Source organism: Rattus norvegicus, chromosome X (assembly GCF_021556685.1).
Source record: "Rattus norvegicus strain SHRSP/BbbUtx chromosome X, alternate assembly SHRSP_T2T, whole genome shotgun sequence".
Taxonomy (NCBI): domain Eukaryota; kingdom Metazoa; phylum Chordata; class Mammalia; order Rodentia; family Muridae; genus Rattus; species Rattus norvegicus.
The window spans coordinates 157,195,023-157,216,113 of NC_141554.1; the positions used below are offsets into that span (position 1 = coordinate 157,195,023).

General features: G+C 41.8%; 1 protein-coding gene across 2 annotated transcripts in view; it reads left to right on the top strand.

Moving 5' to 3' along the window:
* Aff2 (ALF transcription elongation factor 2) overlaps window positions 1–21,091 on the top strand; it is a 504,495-nt gene that overhangs the window by 460,127 nt on the left and 23,277 nt on the right. For both annotated transcript variants that reach the window (NM_001427288.1, XM_087599250.1), the window contains exons 11-14: window positions 9,722–9,840; window positions 13,711–13,930; window positions 19,594–19,895; window positions 20,485–20,548. In NM_001427288.1, the coding sequence (NP_001414217.1) occupies window positions 9,722–9,840; window positions 13,711–13,930; window positions 19,594–19,895; window positions 20,485–20,548 (705 nt within the window). The remainder of the gene's footprint in view (window positions 1–9,721; window positions 9,841–13,710; window positions 13,931–19,593; window positions 19,896–20,484; window positions 20,549–21,091) is intronic.

Sequence of the window (21,091 nt, forward strand, 5' to 3'; positions counted from 1 at the left end):
CCCATGTGGTTGTGAGCAGAGGCTACTAAAATTGTTTGTAGTCTTTTTTTTTTAAGAGAGCAATGACAGAGGATTGCAAACCTTGGTAAAGAAACAGACATTTCTAAGAGGAATAAGAGAAATTATTATATATGCGAACTAAGTATACAAACAAGCACCTTTGCTATGATACGCAGTCCCTGGAGCAAGTGCCTTAGATTGCTCCTACTGTCAATGGCTCCTCTATTCTTGCTCACAGTTTACCACTTCAACATTAGCAGGGTGCCTCTCTGCCCATAATGGTCAAGGGCATCTTCTGCATTTGTTCATTTCTCTGGACAAATATTAATGCATTCATAAGTCCGCTATCCTGGGGTTATCCTTGTATCTACCTCACTAAAGCTTTATATACCTTCTAGGATAATTGGCCTACTTGAAAGGATTAGTCTGTGAAAATGTCATCTGAAGATACACTGGTATGAATTCTAGGTTCAGATAGGGTCACAAGAAGAAGAAATCTAGAATTACCTTTACCAATTAAAATATGTGTAGAGTTTTTAGCTAATAAACTCTGATTCATCACCTTATCTTGGGATAATTTTCCAGAATCAAGTTCTCTGTGGTGCTGATTTGATAATAGTATTCCTCATAGCACCATAGCAGCCCAGAGATGCAACTCTTATCCGTTGTTCATCCCCACACCCCATTTCTCTCCAGCAAGGGTTGTCTTAAATGTGGCCATTGCTCCTGTTGCTTAGCAAAAGAAAGAGATTACCTACAGACAATAGCGACTTATTGAATGGGGTGCTCTAAATGAATTCATTCCCCTGTAATTAAGGAGTTTAAAAGTAGAGGAGACTGAAGGTACCTAAAAAACAGTGAAATATCAGGAGACAGGGGTGTGATATAAGAAGGAAAGGCACAAGGACACAGGGGAAAGGCAGACAAAAGGCTTCTGTGAAATCATGGAGAGTCTGAAAAGTGCTGAAGAAACAAGAGTGATGGGTAAATAGGGAGTTGTAGGAGACTGAGTGTGACCAGATGGGGGATACAAAGAAATAAGTGACTGTAGGAAAATATGGAGTAACTGGGAGTTGAGGAATCCTTAGGACACTGGGGAGCGTTAAGACACAGACAAGTCCTGCGAGACCAGGAAGTAGAGCCCTAGAAAACAAAACAAATGAGCATTATGAGATTGTGGAGCTTGAGCATACTAGAGTACAGTACTTGGAACACTAAGACATAGGCAATGGTAAAAAAAAACAAAAACAAAACAGGAACACTGACATAAGGAAGCTCTTGCACATTGGGTAGTGCTATTAAAGACTGAGGGCTAATAGGAAATACTGCCAAACTGTGAGAAGTTGTTGGACACTGACAAGTTCCAAAACAACAAGAAATGTTACGCTGGCATGGTGGAACACTAAGAAATGCCAGGGCAACTAGAACACCACGAGAAAGATGAATATAAAGAGAGAGAGAGAGAGAGAGAGAGAGAGAGAGAGAGAGAGAGAGAGAAACAGACAGAGAGACAGAGGTGTGTACAAAAGAAAAGGAGATGTAGAACTTTACAGAGTATTGGGAGATGGTGGAGCATTGAGACATTGAGACAAGGGAGTGCTAGCAGACAGGGGAGTACTCAGAGGCCAGCAATGCTAGGAGACAGGAAGTTCTGGAGAAAAGAGAGGACTCAGAAATAGGGAGTGCCAGGAGACAAGGAGTTCTAGGAGCTAGGGGAAGATTCAGAGATGGAAGAGTATTATTAAACAGGGAGAATTAATGATAGGGAGTGGCACTAAACAGGGAAGGACTCGGAAATGGAGGGTTGTTGGAAAACAGGAGGGACTGGGAGAGATAAGTGATATAGAACTTCTCGGAGACAGTTGTAGGAGGCAAGAGAACACTCAGACACAGGGACTGCTAGGAGAGACAGAAGCACTGAGAGACAAAAAATGACTAGGAAAATGGAGAGTGCTAGGAGACAGAAGGGTAATGGGAAAAGAGACACTACTCAGACAGGAAAGTACAAGGTAAGAGGGGAGCGCTCAGACAAAGGGAGAACATGGAGACAGGGGAGCACTCTTAGGCACAAGAGTGTTAGAAACAGGGAAGCACTTAGAAGCAGGGAGTGCTAGGAGACAGGGGAGCACTAAGAGACAGAGGAGTGCTCCCCATCCTCCCCCCATTGCCGCCCTCCCCCCAACAATCACATTCACTGGGGGTTCAGTCTTAGCAGGACCAAGGGCTTCCCCTTCCACTGGTGCCCTTACTAGGCTAATCATTGCTACCTATGCAGTTGGAGCCCAGGGTCAGTCCATGTATATAGTCTTTGGGTAGTGGCTTAGTCCCTGGAAGCTCTGGTTGGTTGGCATTGTTGTTCATATGGGGTCTCAAGCCCCTTCAAGCTCTTTCAGTCCTTTCTCTGATTCCTTCAATGGGGGTCCCATTCTCAGTTCAGTGGTTTTGCTCCTGGCATTCGCCTATGTGTTTGCCATATTCTGGCTGTGTCTCTCAGGAGAGATCTACATCGGGTTCCTGTCAGCCTGCACTTCTTTGCTTCATCCATCCTATCTAGTTTGGTGGCTGTATATGAATGGGCCACATGTGGGGCAGGCTCTGAATGGGCGTCCCTTCAGTCTCTATCCTAAACTTTGCCTCCATATTCCCTCCCAAGGGTATTCTTGTTCCCCTTTTAAAGAAGGAGTGAAGCATCCACATTTTGGTCATCCTTCTTGAGTTTCATGTATTCTGTGCTTCTAGGGTAATTCGAGCATTTGGGCTAATATCCACTTATCAATGAGTGCATACCATGTGTGTTTTTCTGTGATTGGGTTACCTCACTCAGGATGATATTTTCCAACTCCATCCATTTGCCTATGAATTTCATAAAGTCGTTGTTTTTGATAGCTGAGTAATATTCCATTGTGTAGATGTACCACATTTTCTGTATCCATTCCTCTGTTGAAGGGCATCTGGGTTCTTTCCAGCTTCTGGCTATTATAAATAAGGCTGCTGTGAACATAGTGGAGCACGTGTCTTTGTTATATGTTGGGGCATCTTTCGGGTATACGCCCAAGAGAGGTATAGCTGGGTCCTCAGGTAGGCTACTGGTTATTAAACAAAGGCAGAGAATGCTAGGAGGCAGAAGAGGATTTAGTGTCAGAAGAGTGCTAGGAGACAGGGAAGCACTAAGAGATAAAGGAGTGGTAGGAGTCAGGGAACACTCACAGACAGAGGAGTGTCACTAGGAGCAAGAGTATTGCAAGGAGACAGGGGAGAAGTAAGAGACACAGGAGTGCTAGGAGATAGATGATCACTAAGAGCCACTGGAGTGGTAGGAAACAGGTGAACACTAGAAGAAAGAAGGGCTTTAAGAGTCAGGGAACACTTGGAGACAGAGGAGTGCTACATGACAAGAGAATCAGAGACGGAGGAGTGCCAAGAGCCTGGGTTGTACTCAGAGAGAAATGACTGCTAAGCTACAGGTTATTAAACTAAGGCAGTGAATGCTAGCAGGCAGAAGAAGTCTCAGAGGAGGAGTGCTAGGAGACAGGGGTGACCACAGAGAGACATAGGTATGCTTGGTGACAGGGGAGCACTAAGAGACACAGGATTGCTAGGAGACAGGGGTGAACACTAAGAGACAGAGGAGTGCTAGGAAACAGGGGAGTACTAAGATACAGAAGAGTGTTAGGAGAGAGGTGAGCACTAGAAGAAAGAAGAGTGTTAGGAGTCAGGGAACACTCACAGACACAGGAGTGCTACAGGACAGGGGAGAATCAGAGAGAGAGGAGTGCTAGGAAACAGGCCTGAACAGTAAAAGAAATAGGCGTTTTAGGAGACAGGGTGCAGACAGAGACAGAGGAGTGTTAGGAGACATGGGAGCACTAAGAGATAGAGGAGGGAGCACTGAGTGACAGAAGATTTCTAGGAGACAGGGTAGTACTCAGAGAGAAAGGAGTGCTAGGAGACAGGTTAGTCAAGTGTCTTAGGAGGCAGAAGAGGACTGAGTGACAGAGGAGTGCTAGGAGACAGGAGTGAACACTAAGAGAAACAGGCATGCTAGATGACAGGAAGCACTAAGAGACAGAGGAGTGCTAGGAGACCAGGATCACTAAGAGACAGAGGAGTGCTAGGAGACAGGGGTAAACACTAAGTTGTTGGGGGGAGGGCCGTAATGGGGGGAGGATGGGGAGGGGAACACTAATAGAGAAGGGGAGGGGGAGGGGTTAGGAGGATGTTGGCCCATAATATGGGGGAAAAAAAAGAGAGACACAGGAATATATACGCTGGAAACAGCACAGCACTAAGTTACAAAAGAGTGCTAGGAGACAAGGGGTGAACAGTAAGAGACATAGAAGTATTAGGAACAGGGTAGCACAAATAGAGTGCTAGGAGTCAGACTAAGAGACAGAGGAGTGTTAGCAGAAAGTTGAGCACTAGGAGCAAGAGGAGTGTTAGTAGTCATGGAACACTCAAAGACAGAGGAGTGCTACAGGACAGGGGAGAATCAGAGAGAGGGGAATGGTAGGAGACAAGGTCATGCTCAGAGACATGAGGGTGCTAGGCTACGTTTGTAAAGGAAGGTAGAGATTGCTAGGAGGCAGAAGAGGACTCAGGGTTAGAGGAGAGCTAGGAGACAGGGAACACTAAGAGACAAAAGAGTGCTAGGAGATGGGAGTGAACTAAGAGAGAGAGGAGTGTTTGAAGTCAGGAACACTAAGAGACAGAGGAGTATTAGGAAATAGGGGAGCACTAGGAGACAGGTTTGCTACAAGAGAGGTGAGCGCTAGGAGAAAGAAGAATACTAGGAAACAGGGCTGAACACTAAGAGACAAAGGAATACTCAGAAATAGGGTAGCACTAAGAGATAGAAGAATTCTAGGAGACTGGGGAGGAGGGAAACACTAAAATACTCATGAGTGCTAGGATACAGGGGATCACTAAGAGACAGAGGAGGACTAAGAGTCAGCGAACACTCGGAGACGGAGGAGTGCATCATGTCTAGTGAGAATCAGAGACCGAGGAATGCTAAGAGACAGGGTAGTATTCAGAAACAAAGGAGTGCTAGGCTACAGGTTAGTAAAGGAAGGCAGAGAATGCTAGGGGGTAAAAGAGGACTCAGAGACAGGAGTGTAGGAGACAGAAGGAATACTCAGAAACATAGGAGTGCTAGGCTACAGTGTAATAAACAGAGACAGAGAACATTAGGAGTCAGAAGGGCACTCAGAGACAGAGTGGTGATATAAGCCAGGGCATGGAGTATAAAACAGTACTCCTAGCAGACAAGGGAGCACTCAGTATCAGAGGAGTGCTAGGAGAGAGGTAGAACTCAGAAACAGAGAAGTAAAGGGAGACCAATGAGATCTATGAGACAGAGGAGTGCTTGAAGACAGTGGAGAACTCAGAGACAGAAGGAGACAGGGTAGTACTCAGAGACAAGGGAGTTCTAGGATACAGGTGAGCACTCAGAAACAGGAGTGCAAGGAAATGGGGGAACATTCAAAGTCAGAGGACTTCTGAGTATCAGGGCAGCTCCCAGACAGAAGAATGCTTAGAAACAGGGTAGTACTCAGAGAAAGAAAGATACTAGGACTAGGGGAGCAGTCAGAGAAAAATGCTAGGACACAGGAGAAGCACTAAGACATAAGAGTGCTAGGTGACATGGGGAGCACTGAGAGACAGAAGAGTGCTAGAAGACAAGCATGAACACAGAGACAGAAGAATGCTAGGAGACATAGTAGTACACAGAGACAGAGGGAGACTTGGAGACGATGGGAAACAATCAGAGACAGATGTGTGCTAAGTAACAGGGTAGCATTCAGAGACAGAAGAATGCTAGAAAATATGGGAGTACTCAGAGACAGAGAAGTGCTAAGACACAGTGGGGACACTAAGACACAGAGGAGTGCTAGGTCAGGCTAGTACACAGAGACAGAGAAGTCTAGAAGACATGAGGCCACACAGAATCAGAGGAGTACTAGGAGAAACAAGGGGAACTCTCGGAGACAGAGGAGTGCCAGGTGATAGGTTAATAGTCATAGACAGAGTAATGCTAGGATACAGAGGAGCACTCAGACAGGGGAGTGCTAGCAGACAGTGTGTGTGTGTGGGAGAGAGAGAGAGAGAGAGAGAGAGAGAGAGAGAGAGAGACAGAGAGACAGAGAGAGACAGAGAGAGACAGAGAGACAGAGAGAGACAGAGAGAGACAGAGAGAGACAGAGAGACAGAGAGACAGAGAGACAGAGAGAGACAGAGAGACAGAGAGAGACAGAGAGACAGAGAGAGACAGAGAGAGAGAGGAGCTAGGAGAACTGTAACAATTGGAAATAGAGGAGTGCTAGGAGACAGAAATACTTAGAGACAGAGGAGTGTGAGAAGACAGGGTAGCATCAAGAGACAGAGAATAATAGGAGACAGGGGAGTACTCAAGTCACAGGAGTACTAGGATACAGGTGAGCACTTAGAGAGGAGTGCTAGGAGACAAGGGGAGTGCTATGACACAATGAAGTGCTAAGTGACAGGGGACCACTCAGAGAGGATTGCTAGGAAACCAGAGAGCATTAAGAGACAGGATTTCTAGAATACATGATGCATTCAGAGACAGAGGGGTGTTAGTATACAGAATAGTAATCAGAGTCAGAAGTGGAACATATAGGAGTACTCAGAGAGAGGGTTGTGTAAGGAGACATGAGAATACTCACAGAGGAGTTGTATGAGACATGGAGTACTCAGAGACACAAGAGAGATGAGATACATGGTTGTTGTTAAAGACAGGGAAGTGCTAGGAGTCAGAGGAATAGTCAGAGACAGGGCAGGGCTAGGACATTTGGTGGACTCAGAACAGGGGACTTCTAAGTGATGACTGATGATTGCCTCATGCTAGATTGTGAGATACGAGGGTGGTAAGAAGCCCTAGCAAATGGTATCACTAGAAACAGGCAATACTAAGAGAGGAGAAATACCAGGATACTGAGGAACCTTCTAAGAGGGGATACCATAGATTCTAGAGAATAAAACCAGGGACAACTTTGAGGCTACAAGGGATTTCAGCCAAACACATTGTACACTGAAAAATAGTTGGAGACTTGAGCTCATTAAAAGGCTGGAGTAATAGGGGAAACGAAAATACTTGGAATTTTGGTGGGAGGCATGTAAGACAAAATGTCTAGGAGAGTGGTGAGACCCCTGTGACTGCGGCTGCTTAAAGACGGGCAATACAAAATTCTCGCACAACTAGGAAACGGGAATGCTGCTAGACATCACAGTGGAAAATGGGAAAATCTTTCCCACTGTTGAGCACTACTCAGGTGCATTGTGACAACGAATTGCATGCAGAACTGTGGTAATTGGGCAAATGCTAGAACATGGGGAATGCTAGGTTACTGGAGTGTTTTAGGAGACTGCATGTCCTGGGAAACTATGAAATACTAGCGATCTAGGGATAGGCTGGAGCCAAGAACTTGAAAAGTATAGTGTACAGAGACTGGAGAGAGCTAACAGTCTTTGCAATGTTTGCAGGCTAAGGGTAAGTAGGAGACAGTAGGAGACGAGGTTCCCTAGCCACAGCAAGTTTTAGAGATTGAGGAACACTAAGAGAGTGAGGAGCAATAGAATACTGAGCCTTACTAGGATATAATGGAGCACTGAGAGGCAGGGGAGCTCTGGCAGAACGGGCAGCAGTAGGAGTGTGGGAAGCATCAGGATACAGCAGACAGGTCCTAGGAGAATATAAAATGAGTATTAGGAGATACAGTCCGCTAAGGGACTAGGGAGTGCTAGGATGCACACAATTTCTAAGAAACTGGACAGTACTAGAAGAATGACCTTGGGATACTTAATGACTAGGACTTAGGAAATTGGGGAATGCTAGGGGACGAGAAACGATAAAACTTGGAGATCACCAAAGGACAAGAAAGTACAAGAAGACTATATAGTCTTAAGAGACTGGAGATGCCTGAGAAATTACTAGGAGGGGTAGAATAGTGGCATGACATTGAGCATCAAGCATTGAGAAGGGTGAAAATTCTGCAAGACTATGTCACAGGGTCATATTAAGAAGTAGGTCCTTCCCAGGCAACAAGAGGATGCAAGAAGACAGGAGAGTTCGAAGGAATTTGAGTGATAGGAAAATGAAACAATCTGTGTGATTGGGGAGCTGGAGGGGCTGCCTCAACCGGACTACATGAAGGCAGATCAATTCTAGGAGGCGGGTGCGTCCTGAAGAGAATTCCCAGTGTTCTCTACTGACTTCTGCACTAAACTATACAAAGAATTCTAGACTTGTGAGTAAGAAGTGTGGCACTCTTGACCTACTTTGCTTCTTCTTTCTTATTGAGTAGAACTGTACAGAGTGAAAATGTGCCTCTGCAATGAATATATCTAAGAATTAAGGGCTTTTCACATGCTCCTCTCACTTACATGTTGTTGATTGCATAGACAGCCTTTATAAGCCACGCACAAGCCTCATGTTGTTCAACAGAATTCCTGTCAAGTCAAGGTTACAATGTTCATTTCTGAACTATCCTTTGTAAAGGTACTGTTGATGAGAGAAGTGTATGAAAATTATAGAATCTCTTCACTTTTATTATAAGGTCCCTGTGCCACACAACCTTTAATCAGATATGTATTTAATTATTTATTTTTACTTATTTACTTCACATCCCACTCACTGCTCCTCTCTTGGTCACCCCCTCTCACAATCCTTCCCCTATTCTCCCTTCCCTTCTCCTCTGAGTATCCCCTCTGAGTATGCCCTACCCTGGCACTTCCAGTCTCTGAGAGCTCAGTTGCTTCCTCTCCCACTGAAACCAGACAAGGCAGCCCAGCTAGAAGAACATAGCCCACATACAGGCAACAGCTTTTGGGATACCCCGTTCCAGTTGTTCAGAACCTACAGGAAGGTCAAGCTGCATATCTGATACATATGTATGGGGGTGCCAAGGTCCCGTCTATGTATATTTTCTGGTTGGTGGTTCAGACTCTGAGAGCCCCAATAGTCTAGGTTAGTTGACTCTGTTGGCCTTCCTGTGGAGTTTCTATCCCCTTCAGAGCCCACAATCCTTCCTGCTATTCTTCCATAAGAGTCCCCAAGTTCCATCTACTGTTTGGCTATGGGTATTTTGTACCTGCCTGAGTCAGCTGCTGGGTAAAGCCTCTCAGAGGACAACATTCTCCAATCTGCAAGCATATCAGAGAATTATTAATACTGTCAGGGATTGGTGCTTGCCCAAGGAATGGGTCTCAATTTGGGCTGGTTATTGATTGGCCATTCCCTCAGTCTCTGCTCCATCCCCCATGCCTGTATTTCTTGGAGACAGGATAAATTTTGCGTTGAAAGCTTTGTGGGTGGGCTGGTATTTCTATCCCTCCAAATGGGGTTCCTGCCTGGCTACAGGAGGTAACATCTTAAGGTTAATCAGATATTTACATTAAAGTTCAAACCTCTCATCAGCTAACTTTTTGGTAGGAGTAGATTAGGGAAATTTGATTGTTTTTCTGTCTAATCAAAGGTATACACTTATCTCCCCAACCAAGAAAACTGCCTTGTTCAATTTGTGTGTGCGTGCATGTGTGGCATGTGTGGGGTGTGTGTGTGTGTGTGTGTGTGTGTGAGAGAGAGAGAGAGAGAGAGAGAGAGAGAGAGAGAGAGAGAGAGAGAAGAGAGAGAGAGGAGAGGGGGGCTTATCTGGATGTATGGTGTATGTATCTGAAGCTCTGTATATTTTTTTCCCCGTAAAAGCCAGCAGAAGCTGCAGAGAAAATCCCTGAGAAGAAGCAACGCCTGGAGGACACTACTATCTGCCTGCTTCCCCCTTGCATCTCACCAGCCCCACCCCACAAGCCTCCCAACACTAGAGAGTAAGTTTTCCTTGTGTGCATGTCCTGGGCCTTGCATGATTGTTTTAACTTAAAAAAAATCATGTTTGAACATATTAGGGGCTTCTTGTCTCATTAGAATGTCAGGCTAGAATCAAGAGTGGCTTAATCTAGGCTTGACAACAATCTCTGGCAGATTGTCTAACATGAATTAAGAACAGAATATGGGATATCATGTTTAGGGTGGATATGAATTTTTAAGAACCATTTCTTTATTACAACTCAGAACAATAATCAAAATTAACCACAGGGAACATTCTGCACCAAGCAGAAAATAAAAAAGTGAATTAAAGAAAGGAAATATCAGAAAACACATATCACCTTAATAAGATCAATCTGCTTTTGGCCAAGGCTCAGTTCTAAAGGTGACTAGACAATTTCCCTTATCTTGATAGGCTGCTACTTTAAATGCCATTTCCTAGTGTTAATACAAAAGTAGAAGACTAGTCCTTGTATCCTGTCTCTACAGAGCTCAGGAGAATGACATGTTTGGGAAATTGTGCTCTACCCCCATGAGGGTAGTTCTGTATTGAGAAAAGGCTGGTAGAGATAGGTACGTTGATTCTAACAAACTGTCCCCCTCCCTCTTCTTTGTCTGTGGCAAGTTTCCAGAATTAAGCATGAGGAATCCTAGTTCTTTCCCTAGTCAAAGAACATCATCTTTCTCCAGAGAAGTCTAACCCTGTTTCTAGCAAGCATTATAACTGAGTCCTTTCTGTTTTATAAATATTACTTAACCAACAATCATGTCAGCTACTCGAGACATTCTGTCTATGTAATTATTGCAATAAATTCATTCAACATTGGAGATTACTTCCATCAAAGCCCAGTTTTAGAGTCTATTAGTGCCCAAAGCAGAGAGGCAATCTGGACAACTGCCACTAACAATTGATTTCACAGATTACTATTTAACATCAGTGATACAGCATCAATCTGTCACACATCAGATGTTGGAAAGAAGTTATCAGCTTGAATGTGTCTGGCTTCTTGTTTTGAAATGAAAGGTAGAAACAGATTCCTTATTGTTAGACCTTTTCCACAAAGTAACATTTGATCCCTAGGATGCCTGCCCCCACCTCTGAAAATCACTTACTATTTGTGACATATGTATGTAGTCTTTGGTGCAATCTGTCTTTAAAAGATCTATTAACATAGTTCTCAGAAAAAGATACCCAGTGAAGCAATTGGAATCCCTTTTGCTGGGCGCAGACCAGGTATATGAGGAAGCATGGATCTTGATGTTCAAACATAGTCATTCCTGGAGGAAAGATAAAATGTCATAGTGGTGATACAATCCTTCCTTAGTTCCCAGTTCATACCACCTACCGATTAAAGGGAGAGCACAGGGTAGTGGACAATTGCCACACCCTCAATGCTTTACTAAGCAATCTTACCAGGGAATTGTTAGTCCAATTTATGGAATAGTCACTATCAAGAAGAAAGTAACTCTCAATTGAGAAATGGCCCAGGTTTTATATGCACTCTGTTCTTAGAGTAAATGGGAAATTCCTATTTCCCTGGGAGTATTTGTCATTCAGCTTAGATCTTTGACATGTTCTTATGCCTCTCAATATGAACTCCTTGGAACTTAGGGTCTTCTTTTGGAAACACTCTTGAAATCTTTATATGTTCACTTGTTCTTTGACCCTTTGCTCTAAATCCTTAGAAACTCCTAAGAAAAAATCTTTTCCTTTATAAATGAATATACTAAACCTGGTAAAGACGCTATATCTGATTATGACAACTGGAGTTACCCCATCAACTCAAAGGAAGCTCTTTTGAGTACCTCACATTTAGAACTTGACATAGTCATAGCAATGTTCTTTTGTTTTGATCTACTGTCCTTCTCTATCCTATATAACGATGGATATATATATATGTGTGTATATATATATATATATATATATATATATATATATATATATAAAGACTTGTGGTTGAAAACAACCACAGTGAGCTTTCTTAGAAAAAAACTACCCTGAAAGTCTTTTGTCAATGAAATTATTAAATATCCCAAACCTTTAGCTTGCTATTGAATAGATAAGAGGGACTAGACTTTTCTCCATTGATCAGCAGGAGAATATGGGAAACGATTGATATCCAGTTTACTATCAAGTACCTCTCAAAAACAGCTATTCACCCTGCAGCCCACATTACCTTCTTAGCCAGTTTAAGTGGGGGGAGGTGCTAGTTACAAATAATAGAGGAAATAGCAATGGTTTACTTGTGTGCATACATATCTTCAAAGGTCAAGTACCGTTATAATTATTATACTTTATGTGTTTTATTGTTAGAGAAACTTCATGGATAAGAATCCTGATATATGGCTAAACAAGTCTTTAAGTGGTCAAGAGCACTTGTTGCTCTTGAAGAACATCTGGGTTGGATTCCCAGCATCATCACGGTGACTTGCAGTCTCCTGTAGTAACTCTAGTTATAGGGAATTCAACACCTTCTTCTGACCTCCTCAGGTGCCAGCAAACACATATGTGCAGGAAAAACACTGATACACATAAAATGAATCTAAAAAGAAACCTGTTGGTCCATTTGTCCACTATCATTTTAGATGGCATCACAATAATAGTAAAATGGCTAATATTTCAAAGAAATTTCAAAAATAATTAGAAAGTGTTTTACATTAATTTTATGATAATGGCAGAATTATTTTCCCTTTTGAAAAGGTTCGCTAAATGTCAACAAAATAGAGCCACATGAATGAGACAAAAGATGAGGAAGAAGGATGGTACTATTATAATCAGCAAATATGTATCACAAAGGAAAGGGGAACAAGAAGCTTTCACTGATTTCTCCTTCAGGAAATCAGACCACCGGAATGCTTGTTCATCCTTGATTTGTTGCTCTGTGATACAGCAAATCTATATATCTAGACACTGACTGAAATTGACCAAAAGGAAAACATAAATTCTTGTTGACTTAATTTGCTATGGAAAATTGCAGTCAATAATCATGAAAAGCAAATGGCTGCACAGTGCAATATTAGTTGTCCAAGAAAAGATTAAAATTCAAGTAATCTTCATTGATTAGGCCAAGACAGTAACTAAAATGAAAATCCATGACCCAATTACCATGTAAAGCAGTTAGCATAAGATTTTAGTTGTTTTGTTTTATTTGAAGTCTCAGTTTGTTTGATGGTACCCATTTTATGGGCAGATAAATCACTTTAAAAGCACAGGGGTACTTTGATATTGCATATGTCTCTTGTCAATATCACTAAAGAATATTTTAAATGGGATTTTCAAGTGTATTAAATCAACACTACAATATAACAATTTAAGGTGAGTGGGTATTTACATCTTGGCATTGGCATAGAGCATTTTTAAAGCCAATTTGTAAAGTTTTACACTAGTCTTTAGGGTGTAGTTTATTTCATAATGTATATACATAATATTTTGTTTAAATGTGGAATATATTGTTTATTGCACCACTTATTGCTGAACTGTTTAGTTAAGTCTTAGAAGAGAGTATCATGAAAAATGAAAAGGTTGAAGACTACATTGTGTTTTGTACAGCTACTTGACACTAATCTTGATACATTTCAGATATCAAACTGTAGCCCTCTCATTAAGTATCTACATTGGTCATAGGACTCTGTATCTCAGAGAGAATGGGTCTTGGAGATGTGTTCATGTACATATCTTCACATGTATGTAGCAAGATTCTTTCCATATATATATATATATATATATTATACACACACACACACACACATTCAAACAGATAACAAATCATCAAGTTATGCATCATTTTAGCTGAAGAGACCATAATAGTGATGAGAATTCCAAATGAAACAAGATGAGACTTTATGGCACCACACACTTTTTGCTTCCACAGAAATTCATCCAGGAGAGCAAACAGGAAAAGAGAAGAAAAGCTGTTCCCTCCCGCACTTTCCCCACTGGCAGAGGACCCTCCACGTCGCAGAAATGTCAGTGGCAACAATGGGTTCTTCAGTCAAGACAAAAATATCTCCATGGCTGGACAAATCACCTCTACCAAACCTAAAAGAAGTGAAGGCAAATTCTGTGCTACTTTCAAAGGGATATCCATAAGTGTAAGTACCGTCGAAGAAATACTATGGCAAGTAAAAATAAGTTAACGCAGCTGGACTAGTGCGACTTTCCCAAGGGAATATTGCAAGGGAGGAATTGGCACAGAAGAACCAAGTGTGTCTTTGTATAGAAATACTCAAACTCTCTATTATTCCAAAGGCACTGGGTGTCCTTCGCTTTGATCTCTCTATACCTTGAGGGTGGAAAGGGCACTGTCATAATACTGAACAAAGAAACTGCTATGTGGTAGGCACTGATCTTCTCACCTAGTGGTTCCCCACCTTCCTAATGCTGTGAAATTTTTTGTTGCTACTTCATAACTTTAAGTATGCTGGTGTTTTCTGTCATAATGTGTATATCTGATATGCAGATGGTCTTAGGTGATCCCTGTGAAAGAGGTCATGACCCATAGGCTGACAACTGCTGTTCTAGTGAGAAAAATAGGTGAAATCAAGGTTGTCCAAGGTCACTAAATAGGAATAGGAACCCCACATTGCTGCTTCCCACTATTCAGATTTGCAAATGTGAATTGTTAGAAAAATAGGATTGACTTTCTGTGGTGGGTCTCTTCTAAAAGGCGCAATCATGTCTCTAAGCTAAACAACTCTCCAGTTCTTTGTTCTATACTGCATCTCGATTAGCATAGACTATAGAATGATATAATTTCAAAATCCATACACAACGTCACTTCACTTTTCTTTTTTTGTTGTTGTTTTTGTTAGTATTTTTTTCATCTTTATTAACTTGAGTATTTCTTATTTACATTTCGATTGTTATTCCCTTTCCCGGTTTCCAGGCCACCATCCCTCTAACCTCTCCCCCCCTCCTCTCTATGGATGTTCCCCTCCCCATCCTCCCGCCCCATTACCGCCCTCCCCCCAACAATCACATTCACTGGGGGTTCAGTCTTGGCAGGACCAAGGGCTTCCCCTTCCACTGGTGCTCTTACTAGGCTATTCATTGCTACCTATGAGGTTGAAGCCCAGGGTCAGTCCATGTATATAGTCTTTGGGTAGTGGCTTAGTCCCTGGAAGCTCTGGTTGGTTGGCATTGTTGTTCATATGGGATCTCGAGCCCCTTCAAGCTCATCCAGTCCTTTCTCTGATTCCTTCAACGGGGGTCCCATTCTCAGTTCACTGGTTTGCTGCTGGCATTCACCTATGTATTTGGCTGTGTCTCTCAGGAGAGATCTACATCGGGTTCCTGTTGGCCTGCAGTTCTTTGCTTCATCCATCTTATCTAGTTTGGTGGCTGTATATGTATGGGCCACATGTGGGGCAGGCTCTAAATGGGTGTTCCTTCTGCCTCTGTTCTAAACTTTGCCTCCCTATTCCCTCCCAAGGGTATTCTTGTTCCCCTTTTAAAGAAGGAGTGAAGCATTCACATTTTGGTCATCCTTCTTGAGTTTCATGTGTTCTGTGCATCTAGGGTAATTCGAGCATTTGGGCTAATATCCACTTATCAATGAGTGCATACCATGTGTGTTTTTCTGTGATTGGGTTACCTCACTCAGGATGATATTTTCCAGTTCACTTCACTTTTCAAACATAAGAATAAGAGCTATTGAAATGATGAGCTACAGCCTCACTAAAAATGTTAATGACCAATATATATGCATATAAATATACATAATACATATCGTGATAAATGCAGATATAGCACTCCCATATATCCATTCTTCTGATATATAAGCCTCCATTGCCTAAAATATCTATGATGGCTCAGGTGACATGTTTATCTCTGTGTAATATAACTAATATCATAAACTCTTATACTGTCTTCTACTGCAAAATCTTGGAAGGCATGGACATAGCAAGGGAATTAATTATCTTTGTGTACTGCTAGCATATTGTCACAAACAATTAGGTATTATAAATTATGATGCCTTAGATTGTGTTTCATATAAGCAAATGTTGTAAATTTTACTATGGCAAACATAATGCTTCAAGAAACTACAGTCAGATACACATGACAAAAAATTACTAGGGTAATGTTATAAATATCAGTATATTTTGTCCTAGAAATGCATCCTTTGTGTTTTATAACACTTATCTAAGTTCTTTTTTTACTTTGAAATGTAAATTGAATTTATTTTTAACTAATACAGAAAAGCAAAATAGTACATGACTGGGATGTTATGAGATCACCGGGTGCAAATATATAATGCATTCAGTGTATATTAACTTAAACAGAGGTACTGCTTTAAACATTCAAGTCTTTTGCAAAGGTAATTATCAACTAAAAATATTAATGGCTTTCATGGTGGAATTTCTATGTCATGATTTTGTGATGTTCATTCCATTTTCTCTCAGGTGCCCCTCTTTTCTCTGCCCCAATTTAATACTCAATCACTAACAGTCCCATTTTTATTTCAGGCTATTTTTCAAATCGTTTCTACATATGACAGAGACCACGGGTATATTCTCTTTTTTTGAGAGTGTCCCAAATGCTGCCTTCCTTTTTCTTTTGTCCTTTTCCCTTCCCTCTCAACACATCTTTATTTGGAATCATTTTCATGCAAATGGAAATCCCGTACTGAAAAACTATACAGCATTATTTACTCTTCCTTGTAGATTCAGATATATCAAATATCAAAGAAAATATTTCTTCCAAGAATGACTAGCTAGCCAGGAAAAACTATCAATTTCTCATGGTTCAAAATTTCTTTTTCTTTAATTAAACATTTTATTTATTTATATCCCAAATGTTGTGCCCTCCTGCAGAGTTCTCCCTTCTCCCTCCCTTTTGCCTCTGAGAGGATGCCCAGCCCCGGATATCCTCCCTCCCTGGAGCTTTAATTCTCTACAGGATTAGGCACATCCTCTCCCATTGAGACCCAACAAGGCAGTCTTCTGCTACATATATGTCTGGGGCCTTGGACTAGCTCATGTATGCTTTTTGGTTGGTGGCTCAGTCTCTAGGAGCTCCCAGGTGTCCAGGTTGGTTGACTCTGTTGCCATCCCTTTCAGTTCCTTCAGTCCCTGACCTGAAATGGTTGCCATTGAGTATCTGCATCTATCTCAGTCAGCTGCTGGTATAGCTTCTGAGGGGACAGCCATGTTAGGCTTTTTTTTTCTGCAAGCACATCTTGGCATCAGCAATAGTATCAAGGTTTGGTACCTGCCCATGGGGTGGATCCCAAGTTGGGCTGATCACTGGTTGGCCTTTCCTTCAGTCTCCCTACATTTCTTTTAAACAGGAGTAATTTTGAGTCAAAAGTATTGTAGGTGGGTTGGTGTCCCCATCCCTCCACTGGAGGTCCTGTCTGAGTTCTGAGAGTAGTCTCTTCAGGTTCCATATCCCCATTGCTGGTCATTTCTGTTAAGGTCACCTGGACTTCCTAGATATTTCCCCCCAAACCCCCACTCATTCCAGCTGCATATTTCCATTCATGCTCCTGCCCCCAGGCCTCTCTCCTGTCCCCCCAATACCTGTTGCTGTCCCCCTTTTTCTGTCCTCTACCCTCTCCCACCAAGGTGTCTCCCTATCTCTACCTCCCATGATTAAAACAAGTTCATTTGTAGGCATATTTCATGTTCACATACTTTTTAAGATCATGACTGTATCTACTATTTTCCAGTTAGATGTTTCTATACTGATATCAATGCCATATGTGTGGTATATGCAGTGCTTCAAGGTTCATGTCATATATCTTGGTCATAGAAACAGTTGATAGTGTTCTAAGCTACTTCTGATGGTTGGTATGTGTTTGGCCAAGGGAGTGGCACTATTAGAAGGTGTGACCCTTTTGGAGTAGGAGTGTCATTGTGAGGGTAGGCTATAAGACCCTCATCCTAGTTGCCTGGAAGCTAGTATTCTGTTAGTAGCCTTCAGATGAAGATGTAGAACTCTCATCTCCTGCTGCACCATGCCTGCCTGGTTGCTGCCATGCCCCTGTTTTGATGATAATGGACTGAACCTCTGAACCCATAAGCCAGCCCCAATTAAATGTTTTTATAAGAGTTGCCTTGGTCATGGTGTCTGCTCACAGCAGCAAAACCATAACTATGACACTAACCTTACTGTTTGATCTGGGTCAGTCTGACTCTAAGAGTGTAGACAAGGAGCTGGTACAGGAGTCTTTCAGAGATGTACATCTATGATAATCTTTAAAATATATTTCTGTATACAGCATAAGAATTTATAGATATATATCAGTTTTATATGTTTATCTCAATGTGACCTAGGTAGTAAAATTATCTGATAGTCATGAAGGTCAAGGATCAAGTGGAAAAGACTGATTTTCATGTATTTAAGGAATACTATACTTAGCTTTTATCTTTAAAGTGGCATCTTTAACTAAGGCAAGAATGTATACCTATGTGTCTGGACACACTTGGCAAATTCTAAGAGTACTGACTGAAAGGGCAGAGTCATAAACCAGAAATAGCTTCTAATCTGATGTGAATAATGAGTCTTGTGTTCAAAGGAGAACATAAAATGGCTGGAAGAGAGACAGGCCCATGAACGGTACAAGAGAAATGAAAGTGCATCTGGATACACGCACAAGTCAGCTTGTCTAGTGGAGAAGGCATTTGTCCCTACCATGGCTGTTGAAATGCCTCTAACCTGGAGACAACCACAGGAATTGGTGAACTCAATTGCAAGCTCCGATGTGACAAGAGGAAACACCATCTTGTCATTAAATAAAAAGAATTGTTCTTCCTAGGAATTGTCTAAGAGAAATTTGGACCACCTTGGTGTTCAGAAGTTGTCACTGCAGATTCAGAGCATCAAAGAGGAAGGTTGATGTTTCTATTTTTTGAATCACTGTTTATTGCTGAATCTGCATCAACATATGCAAGTTTGAAAAATCAGATCAAGAAAGAAGTTAACTGAGGGTCAAACTTTGAGGCACAGCCATCTTAGGGAGATACCAACTAATAAGAGTATAACAAGTAAATGGCACCATGGAAAGTATTATCAGAGATTTAAAAGTCAGGATTGTCCAGTTGCCAAATGGAGAAAAGTGGGCTGTCACATAAGCATGGCAACAGTCTTGTGGCATTGCGTGAATGCATAGTTAACAATTCTCAGCACATACTTCCTTCTGGGTTCCATCCTTTTCTACAGCAATGCCAGTGCGAAGCAAACCCCAAATAAATCTCTCATTCATTTGTTATGTGACCTGGTGCAAATGAGGTTTTACTCTCTGAAAACTTCAAAATAGCATGCCATTCACTTTTGACAGCAGTCAAGTGTCTCAAGGGAAGAAAGCCTGTGTCAGCCTCCTGTCATCCAGGACACTGACTATTGAAGAACAGTGCCAGGTTTTCTGATATTCCCCCTCCTCAATTCACTTCTCTCTCTCTTTTTCCATGTTCTTCTTTTTCTCCCCATTTATTATTCCTTCCCTTCCTCTTTAATATATTCTTCTAGATTTAAACCCTTGCCATGGCAGTCTAAATCTAATTATAGGCTATATAATGACAAAACCTGGCTATCTTACTGTCTAATGTCACCAGAGAACAAAAGTTGATGATCCTCAATATTCATAAAATATTACTAGGATCACCTACCTATACATCCCCAAACTATGTGTATTATTTCATTTTTTTTAACGCTGTGTTTCCTACTGTGCTTGACATTCAAAGGATTTATGAAAAAAAAAGATGGTTTAAGAAAACCAGACCTAATGGAAGCTATTTGTCTTCCTTTTTTCTAGGAGGGAGATGCTCCAAAAAAGCCTGCCTCTGCCACCGTTACTGTCGCCAATACAGCTATTGCCACTGCTACTGCCACTGCCACTGCTCCTGCCATTGTCACTGCCACTGTCACAGCTACTGCCACCACCACTGCCACAGCCACCACCACAACAACCACCACTACTATTTCTAGCATCACCCCTACAATCACTTCTGGCCTTATGGATAGCAGTCACCTGGAGATGACATCCTGGGCAGCCCTGCCCCTCCTGGCCAGCAGTAGCACCAATGTCCGGAGACCCAAGCTCACTTTTGATGACTCGTATGTTGTCCCCAGATTATTGCAGACACATTTTGGGAGTGGTGATTGGGGGTGAGGGTAGGATGTATTTTCTAGTGCCAGGTATGTGTCACCCCATATAAGACATTTACATCATGCCCTATAATGTTAAAGGAAAACCCATTCTACACACATACATCCATCAAGAGTAATAAATGTCTTTAGCCCACTTTAACCCTGCATCTTTTTACTGTTTCTTATGGCAGATTCTCTCCTCTGGGCTATTTTCATTCATTTCTATTCATGACTTCAGTTATTTGGAGAGATGTATAACTATGTGATATATATATATATATATATATATATATATATATATATATCTGTAACTGGGGTTAAAGGGTCTAAGTTTCTTTCCCAATAGGCTATCTTATACTTCAAAGTTCAGTTACAGTGTCATTTCAAGGTTGGTATCAGTAATATATAGATATAATACACTACTATCTATGACAATATTAATCTGCCTTTTTCAAGGCACCATGTAGAAATGAATAGTCAAAAAATACTTGTATTGTTCAGTTTCTGATGAAAAGATGAACTGCTGGTTTGTAAAAGAGCGTATTTTGTCCTTTAGTGTTCACAATGCTGATTTTTACATGCAAGAGGCTAAGAAGCTGAAACACAAAGCTGATGCACTGGTAGGTTTCTTCTTCTCATTGTCTCACTCTCTAAAGTACCATATTGTAAACAAAAACAAACAGGGCAAATAAATAAGGGTAGTACCACCCAGAGCTTTTTTTTTCTTTGTACTTAATTCATGAGTTACTTCTTTTTTGTTACTGTTTTTTTATTGGATATTTTTTATTTGCACTTCAAATATTATCCCCTTTTCAAGTTTCCCATCCATAAATCCCCTATCCCATCCCCCTCTTCCTGCTCTGATGTGGGTGTTCCCCCACCCAACCACCCACTCCTTCCTGCCTCCCTGCACTGACATGCCCTTACACTGGGGAGTGCAGCTTTGGCCTGACCAAGGACTTCTCCACCCATTGGTGCCCAACAAGGCCCTCCTCTGCTACATATGCAGCTGGAGCCATGGGTCTGTCCATGTGTACTCTCAGGATGGTGGTTTAGTCCCTGGGAGCTCTGGTTGGTTGGTATTGTTGTTCTTATGAGGATGCAAGCCCCTTCAGCTCCTTCGATTCTTTCTTTAACTCCTCCAATGGGGACCCTATTCTCAG